We start from the raw sequence: 14,144 nt of genomic DNA, 5'->3' as shown, positions 1-14,144 counted from the left end.
AATTATTAAAGGGCTGGCATTCTAAGAAAGTATGCAGGTTAGAAAATTGTATTTAGGCAACTAAGATTAAAAAGAAAAAAAGTAGGTTCAAATCCAGAGCGGAGATCATTCTATAAGATAACTGGCCTGATCTCTTCCAAGAGTTAGGGTTATGAAAAAGAGGGAGATTGTTCTAGATTAAAGGAAATTTAAGAAACAAAAACATATGCAAGTCATGATCTTTGGTTAGGTCCTAGTTCAGGGGGAAAAAATCAGTGATATTCATTTTGGGGACAGTTGGAGAAATTTGAATATGGATTGGTTATCCGAGCAGCAATGTCACGCTCATTTGTTGTGATAACAGTATTTTGGCGACGTGGGAGAATGTCCTTATTGATTGAGAGTATATGCTGACATATTTAGGAATGAAGTGTCATGTGTCTCATTTATTTGAAATGGTTTAGCAAATATACACATGAAATATGACAATATATTAACCATTGTTGAATCTAGATGTGAGTTTTTGTAGCGTTTGTGACGCAGTCTTTCTACTTTTCTGATTGACATTTTTCATAATTGTATGAGTGACGGTACTCATGAAGAAGCCACCTCGGGGAGGAGTATTTGGGGGGCCCAGTAGATCTTCCCTAGCCTGCCTGTGCTTTGGAAGAAGGCTTTGGTGGAGGAGAGACACGCAGGTGGAGGGTGGAGTCCCTTCTCAGCTGAGCTTTCCTGCCAGGTCATCCTCAAGGCTTGGCTGGCCACAGCAGCCATGTACCCAGGCTCCACCATGAATGGTCTTACAACAGCAGCGGGAGAGGGCTTTCAATCCTTACGCGCCACCCCAGACTCCCCTTGGCAGCCTCGGGGAAGTTCAAGTCACCTTGGCCGGGAGTCCACTGGAAAACAAGCCGAGGTTGGATAGATTTACAGTGAAAACTCCATGTCGGATATTTGCTCTCGGTGTCTTGGGACTATGAAATATAACAACCCAAATAAATGACCACTCCCTTAAAATGCATTACTCATTGGAGCACAGTACTACTTAAAACGAATCTACTGCCTTGCTAAGACAAGAGGGAATTTCTTCAAATCATATTTGATTTTTTGTTCCCATTTTTGCCTTTCTATTCATGAAGTCTCTGAGTCTCTAATAAAGCCATTTTTGAGCAATTTATTTTAGACAGAATATGTAATAAAGTAGCAGAATTCTGGTTTGCTCTTAAAACATGGAGCCTGCTTTCTTTTTTTCTCAGAAGCATTACTGATGCCATCACTCCCATCCTTCCCCACCCCCCCCCCCTTGGAATATGTTTGGTGAACAACCAGGTGAGCTGGAAGAAAGCTAATGTAGTAACAGGTCATCACTGTGGGCTTCAGTGGGGGTTGGGAGATTGCGAGTAAAGGTTAGAGGAAAGCCCAGCAGCTCTTTCCAAAGCAAGGGACTCAAGAGGCCCCACAGGGCCAGGAGACATCCATAGAGCTGGGAGGCCAGGGGAGAAGATGAATTCTTGTTGCTACTGGACAGTTGCATTATATTAAGCAATTCCAGAAATATAAATTATTTCTAGAAATACACGTCCCTGAAGACTTCTAGTGGAAAGAGATGCTTCCATTACAGAACTATCCACTCTTTAATCCCCATCTCTTACTGTGTCTAAAGGCTGTCTTCTCAGATTTAGTAGGACCACAATAGCTAGCAAGAAGACAGATGGACTTAAATGCAATGAAGCTTATCACTTCACGATTCCCATCTTGCCTTGTTTTCCCCAATTCTTCTGACCCAGGCATCTGCATTTAGAGCACCAGTGTAGCCATCTGGGGAGCTGGTACCCAGAGTAGAGAAAGCAGAAGGTTTCCTGGATACTTTGCCCAACTGCTGTTTAGCTTTAGAAAACAAACTTTGCTTTAGTCTGTATAAGTAAAAATCTCAGTGGTCTTCCAAAATTGAGTTCATAAACAGCAGAGACAAACATGTAATCTTTAATACTGCTTGGTAGATAAATGAAATATATCTCCTTCAGTATGTCAGTTCAAGATGTTTCAGGAAGCAGGAATTTTCTCTGTTTATATATCAAAATTAGTTTGCCATAAGTACTGACACAAGTAGTTTTGTGTTTAATCTTTCTTTAAGTTTCATATGACCAGTGGAATTTGGACTAAGCAGGTGCAAATCTTTTTCACACATTAAACTTGCCATTTCTCTTATAGGGGTTTCTCCTTTGAAACCACTTGAACATGAGCCAATCCTGGTGTCTCCATAAACCTGGAGATTATGCTTTCATAGATGTCACTGTTATTTTGCAATCCCGGTGACTGAAGTGACTGTGCTGTTGAAACTGTAGCTTGTTTAGACAGAATGTCAAGTCTGTGGTTCTTGAATGTCCTGGCTCTTTCTTCAGGACTGTAGGAAGGATGCTGAATGTAGATGTGGAAACTTCTTTATTTGTGTTTTTTTATATACATATTATTTCAGAATAATTATAAACCTGGACCTTGGAGAGTCCAGTGGTCCTGCAAACTACCTCTTGCAACTCCCCACCCCTCCAGTTCATGGATAAAATACCATCTCAGAGGGTCAGAAATTTCCGGAGGCTGTCTCAGAACCTGGAGGCCCTCACCCCTCTCTAGTGGGCTTTTCATTTCTGATTCTGCCACTATGTACCGACTATGTCAACCAGGAATATTTTTACTTGATCTTTTCAGGAAAGTCATCTACTGAGTGAGTTGATGCCTGAGAGAGAGAGGTGGCAAAGGGAGGGAGGGAAGGAGAACTTCACTGGCACTTCCATGAATTATTTGAAATTCTGCCACCTTCCTCTATAAGATGAATGTGAATATCCATTTTCACTTTTTTGGGCAAGGATTTTTTTCTCTTAACATTACGTTTGTGGGATTTATTTCTGTTGCCTGTATTTGTAGGTCATTCATTTTCAGGGGCAGTGTAGTATGCCACTGTGTGATGTACCATAATTTTTTTTTTATTCTACTATTGATTGGTTCTGGTTTGGGACTATCATGAAAGGTGTTGCTGTGAACACTGTGTGTTCTCTAATGCTTTACGTGCAGCTTTAGTAAATACTCAAGCATTTTTCCAAAGTGGTTGTACCAAGTTGCACTCCCACCAAAAGTGTATGAGAATTCTAGTTGTTCCACATCCTTGTCAGCACTTGGTGCTCTCTCTTTTTCATTTAGGCCAATCTGCTGAGTTGGAGAATTTTTTTTATTCATATGTTTCTTTTCATCTCATTCTTTATTAAAGCTTTGCTGTACTTGAACTAGAATGACTTGTTTGCAGGCAAAGTATAAGCATCTTCAAATAGGTATCAGACAGTTCTTTTCATAGGCTAGTAAGTAATAAGTATCAGAAGGTGCCCAAGCTCTGTACACCAGCTCAGACTGAATTCATCATTCAGATTTTCAGGAATGTTAGTCAAAGCTCCTCATTTATTCCATGTTACAGATGAAGCGACTGAGCCACTTAAGCAACTAGGGACCATCCAGGGATTATGGCCAGTCCCAGAAGAGCCACGATTGTGATGTTCACCCCTTCCTCTTAAGTGAGGCCCTCTGTTGACTCTTTTTTTCTTTCCTTTGCTAAATAATTATTGAATGCATACTGCATGCCAGGAACTTGGCTGTGCCCCTGGGACTCAGTGGCAAACAAGCTTATAATCTAATGATGTCTTCTTTCATTTCCAGGTTATGGCTTTCAGATCACAGCCTATTTCCTCAAGAGAGGGATACGCCTCCGCTGCATCGGGGGCTCACGGCATGGAGGTGAGAAACTCGTTTCTTGGGTCATCAGGCATTTTACGTAGTGAGCTTATCCTGGAGACGAATGAACGTGAAGGAATGAAGATTCCTCCTTGCTTCATTGCTTTCATATAACTGAAGTGCTAATTAAGAGTATTTCCAAGCATTTGTGATTTCTGTTTCAGTTCTCACTGTGTTTACTGGTTGTCTGAGAACACTGAGCTGAGCCACACAACTCTTTACTTTCCTGATGTGTCTCAGCACTTTCGTTGACTGTCCAGTGACTCAACACGAGCCTGAACCATGAGTCACCTCCTCAGTGTCTGTGTGCACTAAGGCACTAGATAAGTATAGGGCACGTGTGTGCATGTGAAAATGCTTTACCAGCCCAGAGTCATCAGAGCCCTCCACAGGTGTGTGACAGGGCCGACTTTCCCCCTTCATTTCCCCAAGTCAAAATGTTCACTGAGGAAATGATGTCAGATATGCCCAGCCAACAATAAAGTAAAATGCTAATGACCATTCTCCAGGTTCATCCGAGAAAAAGAAGGTTCTGGAAAGAAAGTTTTGCTCAACTTCCTTAGATGAGTATATAAGATATGAAACAGATTTTTAAAAGTCTGTTTGCTCTTGGAAACGTTATGATTATTTGTGCTTTCTTAATTTTAACTGTTGCTTTGATAGATCACCCTGTTAATGGGGCCTTCCATTTTGTTCAATTCTCTTAGTAAAAGAACTTGGTCCATGTTTCATCTGTTAAAATATAGCCTGGCTACCTTTCATGGTAAGGACTTCCGTTGCCTGCATCTTATATTTAAATATTAAAATAATACAACTCTTAATTATGACTCGAAGGGTTCAGCCAGTGCTTTCTATATATACAATACCTGCCAACCAAATGTTTAAAAATCTACTATTCTAGCATTCTTATTTTTCAGAGGAAGAAACAGTGACACAAATAGAAGGAATTATTTGACATAACTGATAATTTTGAATTCTAGTTCTGATGCACCACCGAACTGTACTATTTAGTTTTTGTTGTGTGATTTTTGGACAAATGTTCTGAATTCTGTGGCTCAGTTTCCCTGTCCTGAAAGTGGAAGCAGATTACTTACCACTTATCTCAATTAGATACTTTAAAAAAAAATTAACAAATAGCCATGAAGATAATTGGGTTGTTTTCTGGCTTCTTGAAGTCCATCCCTCGTCACCTAGCTAGATTAATATCCATGTGGGGTCAAAGTTTAAACATACCCAGGCCACCACGTGAAATGGGGGTTTCTACATGAGAAGCACTAATGGGAAGTAAGACCAGATGACAGGTCAGGCCCCGATCATGGAGGGCTTTGCATGTTTGCACATAACGTAGTGGGCACTGGGGAGCCATGATGGGATTTTGAGCAGGGGGAGTGCAGCGGTTTTCTTAGAACTGTTAATCTGCTTGCACTGAGTAGGGTGAATTGGAGCAGCCAAGAGTGGCTGCCAGGAAGACAGCAGTGGTCCAGGTGGGAGGGAGGCGAGTGCTGTCACGGCAACAACAACTCCTTAGGCGCTTTGTTATACCCTAACCTGGCCCAGTGGTGTACAGTGTTAACTGAGGTTAAATTGTGTGCCTGCATAATTGACACCTCCATGCTTGCTTCCAAGGACATCAGATTGAAATAGATTATTATCTCCAACAGTCGGTGCTCTCACAGTGTCAAGCATTGTTGAAAATGTGTGACATATGCAAGAGGCTTCATTTATCCAATTTATAATATCTGTCTTTAAAAAAATCGATCACATCTAAGAGGGAAGTTTGTTAGGAAAATGGCTTTATTTCTGTCATGGATATGATAACATGTGCACTATTTAAAAATTCAAGCAATAAAACCAAGAAGATTGAAGACACACACACACACACACACACACACACACGCACACACACACACCTCACCCACTGTTAGCATCAGCTTGGCATCACTCCAGTGCCACGCCAGGGCTGGGTGGGGGCTGGGTGAATGAATGGATGGATGAATGGACAGGTGAGAGGAGAGATACGGATGGCATTTGTGTTCTTTTCATTGAGTGTTGGCGAGGCCAGTTCTGTGATTCATTCAGCCTTCCCCACCTGGAGGTCAATGGTTTTGCTTTAAGAAGTGTAATGATGAATAGATTAATGTAATTATGGTGTAGTATATCACCTTTACTATGGCATAGTTAACCGTTTCTTTTATAGGGTAATCACTAATTCCTCATAGAAACCAGTGTTTTCATAGGCTGATTCAGATGGGGAGTTTGCCCTCCAGTTTGGGAGACCTCTCTAAGACCAACTGGCCAAGGAAGTGAGAACTAGTAAGAACTAGTAAGAACATCGAGAGGTCACGTTTTCAGATTTTATCTAGTCATCTTCCTCCTCTTATGGAAGTCGGCACACTCATTAGAAAATGTTGATTCTGTTTCCCAAATGTGAGTTCCAAACAGAACTCAGCAAACTGGCATGGAGGGAAGGCTGCAAAAGCCCTACCTGGGGTTTTGATGTGATAGATTGGTCTGGGGACTCAGGTGGACCGATTTGCAGCCTGTTTTGTGCTCCTAGAGTTTTGTGCTTGCCCTGCCCTGTTGGTGGCAAACACTGAGGGGAGAGGAGGGGAGAAGAGGGACAGGTCTTATATATACATGCATACTGCTACAGCTTCAAATAAACAAACACAAAATCTGGGACCAAGAACCTCTGGTGTTTGTAGTGTTTGGATGCCTTTGGTAACTTGTTTTCCTTCATTTTGTACAGAGCTCCGTGTATTTCCCGACAGATTTGTGGTCTGTGTCAGTCAGCTTGCATTTAATCAGGATCTTTTGGCAAGTCAGAATAAAGAATTGGTATGTATGAAAAAGTTCTATAAATAAATCTACGTAAATGCTGAGTTACTGTAGAAAATAGAAAAAAGAATTGTCTTATGTTGTCATCCAGTAGTTAAGCACTCAACATATGTTTTAAGGAACCAAAAGTGTCCTACATATTTTTCATGGTAAAACTGATTGATGGGTCCCCCCCAAGACCCCTTAAATATTTAACTTGATCAGCAGTATATTTACCATATCAATTTTAAATGAAGAAGCAACACATCACAGAGATGTAATAGTATTTAAGTGAAATAAAGCAGATTCTTGAAATGAAATGAAGCGAAATCCACATGTTTCCACTGGAAGCTTTTGCTGGGGTCAGTGGCTTTTGAATTTTATTCCATGGTGAATCACTGAGATTTTCGTGAGAACCAGTGCTTTTCCCCAGTGTATTATGTCATAGCTGATGGGGTCCTCTCATTCTCTCTCTCATTCTCTCCCTGTCTCTGTCTGTCTTTCTCTGCCTCTGTCTTCATCTCTGCCTCTGCCTTTCTTCTCCATCAGGGGACTGTTTGTTTCATTAGAATTCTTTATAAATTCAGGCAAATAGATACAGAAAACTCACTTGTCATGCTACAGCTTAAAGCTTTGTCTTTTAAACTTAACAGATACAGCTTGACATGGTGTCCTGGTGTGTGTGTCCTTGCGTGAGTTGTGTGTGCACATGCACACAACCCTTAAGTTAGATACTGCTTAAGCAAACAGGATCTCTCTGCAGTCATCATCCAACCCACCTGAACTTATCTCTGCTTTAACATTTGCACAAACTTTTTCATGTTTTTGGGCATATGACCTGAAAGTTGAACAAAGAAGAAAAATCTAGCAGACATGAACCTGGCCCTGAAGTGTGGCATGATTATTATGCTTCTGAAATAATTTATGAGCATATTAGATTATCCCTGTTGTTTATTATTTTTTAATCCTTATGAAATGTGAAATTTGGCCCATACAGTTGAAAACCAGCTTCTTAACTTAAATAAATGCGTAGGAAGTGTTCAGAGGCCAAAGGGTAAATAGAGACCCAGGAAAAGTAAAGAGCAGAGAGCTCATATTTAAATTCAGACACCTTTGTTTGGAGCAGAGAAGCTCTTCAGGAAAGCCTGGAGACCCTTATATTTCCTCCTCATCATCCAACAGTAAAACTCTGAAGTATACACATTTAATGAAATGAATGAAGCAAATTTGGTGAAAAGTATTCGAAGCTTAATTGTTCTTTGAAACGTTTCCAGGATGTTGAGTTATCTTAGTAATTTAATAAATACTAAAGGAATAGTGCTATTGGCACACAACTATAAATATAATATAGCTTAGCTTATTCTCAGAGCGAGGATAACATGGATGTATGGTTTAAAAAAAACAATAACTATCTGTACCAGAAAGTATTACTGCTTGCAGATGGAATACAGAAGAAATTAGATCTTGTATCTGATTTGAAGTATTAATACTTAATATCTTGAATTATTAAGAGGGAATTAAAACATTAGCTCAGTACAAATGAATTATTATCCCCCTTAGGGGCACTGGTATTTATACAGATGTAAGTTTTCTATAGCTGCTGCGATACAAATCCCATAATCTGGAGGACTCCTAAATGTCATTCGGAAAAGTTGACCAGTCTGAGCCTTTTACATGAGTGAGTTGTTTCCATAACTTTAAACTCTTCTGATATCTAGTGATGATACGCCATTGGAGTTCACCAAGTTAGCTTATAAGAAAAAATGCCATTTGCATCAGTATCTTTCATGGTTTTGAGTGATTCTCTTTGTTGTGGTCAGTGTGTCTCTTCAGATGCTCTCTTCCCCACCTCTCACCACCTCTTCACATACACTGTCCCAGCCACACACACGAGTCCCCAAAACCCAGCAGTACTCAGAACTTCATCCCCGGGACCCAAGCTCTGTGCACCCCTTCTGCTTTGCAAGCCCACCTGTGCACCTCCTCTCCTTGCAGCTCTCCAGCCCACCACTTCCTTAAGGTTGTCACCCTTAGAAGTGATAAAATACCCAGGTCAAGTAAGGGGCCCTCTTCTGCAAATTGCTCATCAAGCCAACATCACAGTCCTCCTACCAGAAGTGCCTCGAAGCTTTATCCTCATCGATATTTGACCTCTGGGGAGTCTTCCTGTCTCAGCTATGTAAGGATCAATAAACACTCCTTCCCTCCCAGAAATGCCTTTTGCCGGAGAGAAGGAATTCTTACTCCTCACTGCTATACTTCAGATGCTCAGAGCCAGTGATGTCAGGCTCTCCGGAGTATTCCTTGAACTTTCCTACAGCCCTGAATTCTTTTATCAGTTTACATTGATATTCATCAAAGGCCAGGCTCCATCTCATTTTCCCTTGCTAGTGATTCTCATGGAACATCTGGTTGGACCAGCCTGGGAAACTGGCTCCCTGCGTAGCAATGTCGGGGGTATTTCTTTGGCAAGAAACTTCAGTGATTTTTCCTGTAATCATTCACTTAACTCCCTCTTCCACAGCCACAGAAGCAGTGGGGGAGCGAGTGAGTACCTGAGCAACAGCCTGTGCACCTTATTAGTGTGTAGCCTGGAGTGGCCTGGGTTCCTTTTCTTTCTCCTCTTTTTCCCCCCTCTCTTTAGATCCTCAGGGTCCAAGTGACATTTGTTAGGAAATCTGCAAGTGCTGACTCGGGACTCCACGTCAAGGCACCCTTTCGGCCTGTAGACAAGGAAGCCAGTTGCACTTAGCGCCCTGGTTTGCAAGGATGTTGGCAGCAAATATCAGCTCTTCCAAATAGGGGGCAGATCGAGCACGGCCACACTGCCCCCCGAGCCTGGCGGCACCCAGGAGGTCTGCTCCCACTGGCAGCCTTTCCCTCGTCCACCCAGGGGCAGTGGTGCAGGGAGGTGCTCTGTGTTGCAATAGCTGTGCTCCAAATGCCCGTGTGCTGTGGATGTGGGAATTGTGATGTGTACTTTGGGGAAGAAAGGCATTATTATGAAATGAGTCATTGTATTTTTCTTACTAGAGTTTCTCATCAGAAATCTCAAAGCTCTTGTAGTCTCAGTTTTTCACCTCCTGCTAGAAAAGGAGCTGGGGGATCTTTTTGAGACTTTTTTTACCTTTTTTTTTTTTTTTCCTCACTTCTCCCCCTGCCCCCAACCCAAAATATGAAAAAAATTAAAGTAAGTTTTTATTACACTCAATTATATTCCATCTATATTCCCTGTGTAGAGACTGTTCTCTTTCTCAGATGTGAAACCTGGAGACTTGAGGAAATTTAATATTATTTATTATTTCTCTTACTTCTTTATTGAAGTTGATAAATAACCATACATATGGAGGTAGGTATCAGGGCATTTCAGGATGAGCACAAGGCTACTGTCTCATAGTGAGTTGGTACAGCCTCTCCTTCCAGTTTCTGGAGATTCTTTCTGTTCTCACCATCACATTGGAACATACTTTGCTGACTGCTGACTCTGCCAGCAACTCTAGTAGGCCCTGGGGAAACAAAGAAAAATAAGACAGTGCCCTTTCTTGCAAGGAGCTTATATTACAGTCTGGCGGACTGTGGGTATTGAAGGATTTCCTGGTGACCTAAAATATGTAGTTCACATAGAGCCTCCTTTTCTCGTAGAGAGGTATCTGTGCCGCATCTGGGTCCTTCAGAATCCAGTTGGATCCCTTCTACCTATTCAGAAGAATGTCCCAAATCCCAGGCCTACTGTCTTAGTTTTAAACCTAAGCTGATAGATCTTTGGTAAAGTGGAACATACTAGTGCTGTGTACAAATGGAGGCATAAGTTCAGGTATCTGGGTTCCCTGCTTTAGGCTCCGGTGGCCTCGTGGCCGAGGTGTGAGATGGGTCATCCGGGGTCTGTGGACGTGCCCCGGCCACGAGGCCAAGTCCTCACCGTGGCATCCTCTCGGTACAAGGACACGGCAGTATCCTGACAAGAAATAGCATTTAAGCACGAAGTTGGACACATTCCTTATGACAGACTCCTGTTCAGTGTTAAAGAATTCTCCTTCTAGTTTATGAATATAAAATGGAAATGAAAATGAGCCTAACGAAGCAGTAACTGCCCCAGCAGGGGTAGTTTTTGGTGTGCTTGTTGGTTCTTCAGGCTCATAGCCCTCCTCTGAGTCAAGGGGGAGGCTGCCAGTTTATCTCAGAACTCCTTTCTCACACTGAATTTCTATCAGAGGAAGCAGATAAAAGTGTAGCAAAATAAAAACCCTAAAATAACCTTGCACAAAAAGATGACTTGTAGATTTAAAAATTGTGAGGCAAAAAAGCAAAAAAAAAAGCGGGTAGGGTTATATTTTATCTGAGGAAAGTTTAATAGAAATTATAATTAGACCTTATGTTTTTAGAACAGAAAAAAATAAACTTAACAATTAACTTCTGTACCCTGATGACAGAATTATTTAACTTTTTAAAGGAAACTTCTGCATATGTGTAAAGCAGGGATTTAAGAAAAGAATTCTTTTTTTTTTTTAAAGTAGTGGATGGCTTTTCCAGGTTTCTCATGATGTATCATAGACTTTAAAAATCCCTTCTCGTTTTCTATTGTAGTTCTGAAACAATGCTAGTATTGAATTACAAGGAGACCATTAGACGAGATTCCTTTAGTACTTAGGGAAAGTTCCCTGCTTGGGGAGAGGCTGTTTCCATATTTCACATTTCCCAGAGTTCTGAACTTAGTTTTTTACTTAATAACTGATAAGGTTTTTTTCTTATTACCAAAACTGTGCATGTTGATTGTGGAAAAAATCTTAGAATCCATATATACAAAGAAAATGAAAATTGGCCGGAACTCCTAACCCAATGGTAACCTCTGTTTAATATTTGCTCTATGTCCCTCCAGTTTTCATACTTGACAACTGAAGTCTGTGTGTCTTTATTTCAAATAGGACCCCACTCATTTTTAAATTGTGTTGCTGTCCATTTTTCTGTTGTTGTCTTTGTGTTTCACAAACTCCTTACTAAATATGAACTCCTTATATCGTAAAGAAATCAACTCTGCGAGTTTATCGTTTACCTTTCAGTCATATGTCATTGTTACATGGTGCGTGTTTATGTTCTCAAATTTATGTTTTCCATAATGATTTATGCCTTTGATGATTGTGGTGTTATGTTCTTCAAAAGTATCTTCAAAATTAAGGAACTATTCACTTATATTTTTGTGCTGGTTTGGATGTATTGTGTCACCCCAAACGTGATATTCTTTAATGCAGTCTTGTGGGGGCTGATATATTAGTGTTGATTAGCTTGGAATCTTTGGAATAGGCTGTTTCCATGGAGATGTGACTCACCCAACTGTGGGTAATACCATTGATTAGATTATTTCCAAGGAGGTGAGGCCCTGCCCATTCAGGTGGATCTTGATTAGTTTACTGGAGCCCTATAAAAGCTCATAGCAGAAGGACCTCAGAGCTGCTGCAGCTGAGAGACACATTTTGAAGACAGCCGTTGAAAGCTGATGCTGACATTCTGGAGAATGCCATTTTGAAATGCAGTTTGGGAGCAAACAGATGCCAGCCACGTGCCTTTTCAGCTAACAGAGGCTTTCTGGATGCCATTGGCCTTCGTTTGCTGAAGGTATACTTGTGTTGTTGCCTGAATTTGGACATTTTCATGGCCTTCAGACTGTAAATCTGTAACCAAATAAACCCCCTTTATAAAAGCCAGTCCATTTCTGGTATTTTGCAAAATGGCAGCATTAGCAAACTGTAACAATTTTCTTCTGGTATTTTATGTAATGTATTTTCGTTCCTGGTGTGATCCTCCTTGTTCTGCATATTGAGCAGATCACAGCGAGTTTGGACAGACATGCTCAGTCTGCCTCTGTGAAAGGCCCTCGCTGTTGGCACACGCAGGCCCGGGAGGCGTCTCCAGGCACCAGGCCATCTTTTTGCCCCCCTTCGCAGCAGGACTTCCAGATGCCTGCTGCCTCCCTCAGCTAGAGCTGCCCTCTCCTTTTCCAGCCAGTTGTGGTCAAAGCATGGTCACGAGAGAGTAAAGGGACAGATTGGGGCCACCCTCAGCAGGGCCCCTGGTTGGGCAGTTTCCCTTGGATAGGGACAAGAAATACAACTGGCACTGGCACCCACCTACCCCTGGAGAGGTGGTCCTAATGAAAATGCTCATGGTGGGGATGAAGATATTCTTGGTTGGTTCAATCTGTCTGGAACAGTTCTTCTAGACTATGACAGATAAGAAAGATATTGCTCAGGTGAAATCATGTTTTAAAAGATTATCCTTTGCTTGTGTGTTACCTGAGGTTTTGTTCTCCTCTTCTAATAATAAATTTCCCCCACATTTAGCCAGCAGTATTTGTGAAGAGATGGCACACACGTACACATACTCTCTTGACTCCCCACGAGAACCACCCTTTGCTGATCGTGTTGGAATGGGTTGTATCTGAACCCTCTAAACCTTTGTGTTTTTTTCTTGTAATGCAACTTTTCCATGCAGAGACCTGTAATCTCCCTCTGATGATTACTTAGATTATAGATTGCATATTCTTTTTTTTTTAATTAAATTCAGTTTTATTGAAATATTTTCACATGCCATACAATCATCCATGGTGTACAATCAACTGTTCACAGTACCATCATATAGTTATGCATTCATCACCACAATCTATTTTTGAACATTTTCCTTACACCAGAAAGAATCAGAATAAGAATAAAAAATAAAAGTAAAGAAGAACACTCAAATCATCCCCGCCATCCCACCCTATTTTTCCTTCAGTTTTTGTCCTCATTTTTCTACTCATCCAACAATACACTAGATAAAGGGAGTGTGATCCACAAGGTTTTAACAATCACACTGTCACCACGTGTAATCTATATTGTTATACAATCATTTTCAGGAGTCCAGACTACTGGGGTGGAGTTTGATAGTTTCAGGTATTTACTTCTAGCTATTCCAATACATTAAAACCTAAGAGGTGTTATCTATATGGTGCATAAGAATGTCCACCAGAGTGACCTCTTGACTAGATTACATATTCTTTTTTAATTAGTAAAAATGTGGAGGGGAATAGATCCCAGAAAAAGGATCAGCATTTGAAATAAGAAGCCCTGGCTTTACCACTGCCTCTCCCTCACCCGCTAGGTGACCTTGGACGAGTCATCTGGCTTCGCAGAGCATTGTCCCCAGACCTATAAATAGCAGCAAGATTGATGCTTGCCGGATAAGGTTTGCCAACTCTTCTGAAGAATCAAGTGAAAGAATGAATATAAAAATATCTTGTAAACACTGAAGCACTTAGGCATTATTAATTATCATCACTATATCATCATCTCCATTCTTCCCTAGGAAAGAGTTAATTTAAGTACCATTAACACCAGATAAGCCGATTGCTATACCTCTTACCCTCCCTGCTTGAAATGAGAAAAATACCTGGCAATATCTGCCCAGAAGATTATTTTTCCAACAGGCTCAGAGCCCTGGTTTTTTCATTTGCTTCTACTTGCTGGCTCAGCTTCCTTTTGCCTCCATAAAGAATTGAAGTAAAAAAAGTTAGGTGATAAACCCCCATGTAGCCAGCTAGT

At 41.1% G+C, this 14,144-nt stretch overlaps 1 protein-coding gene across 1 annotated transcript in view; it reads left to right on the top strand.

Moving 5' to 3' along the window:
• LOC119516178 (SLX4 interacting protein) overlaps nucleotides 1-14,144 on the top strand; it is a 196,154-nt gene that overhangs the window by 165,603 nt on the left and 16,407 nt on the right. The window contains 2 exon segments of the mRNA XM_037812422.1: nucleotides 3,682-3,759; nucleotides 6,506-6,594. Coding sequence (XP_037668350.1) covers nucleotides 3,682-3,759; nucleotides 6,506-6,594 — 167 coding nt within the window.

Source organism: Choloepus didactylus, chromosome 19 (assembly GCF_015220235.1).
Source record: "Choloepus didactylus isolate mChoDid1 chromosome 19, mChoDid1.pri, whole genome shotgun sequence".
In the NCBI taxonomy this organism is placed as follows: domain Eukaryota; kingdom Metazoa; phylum Chordata; class Mammalia; order Pilosa; family Megalonychidae; genus Choloepus; species Choloepus didactylus.
Note: the sequence above shows the minus strand (reverse complement) of the source record. Positions and strands in the feature narration are given on the sequence as shown.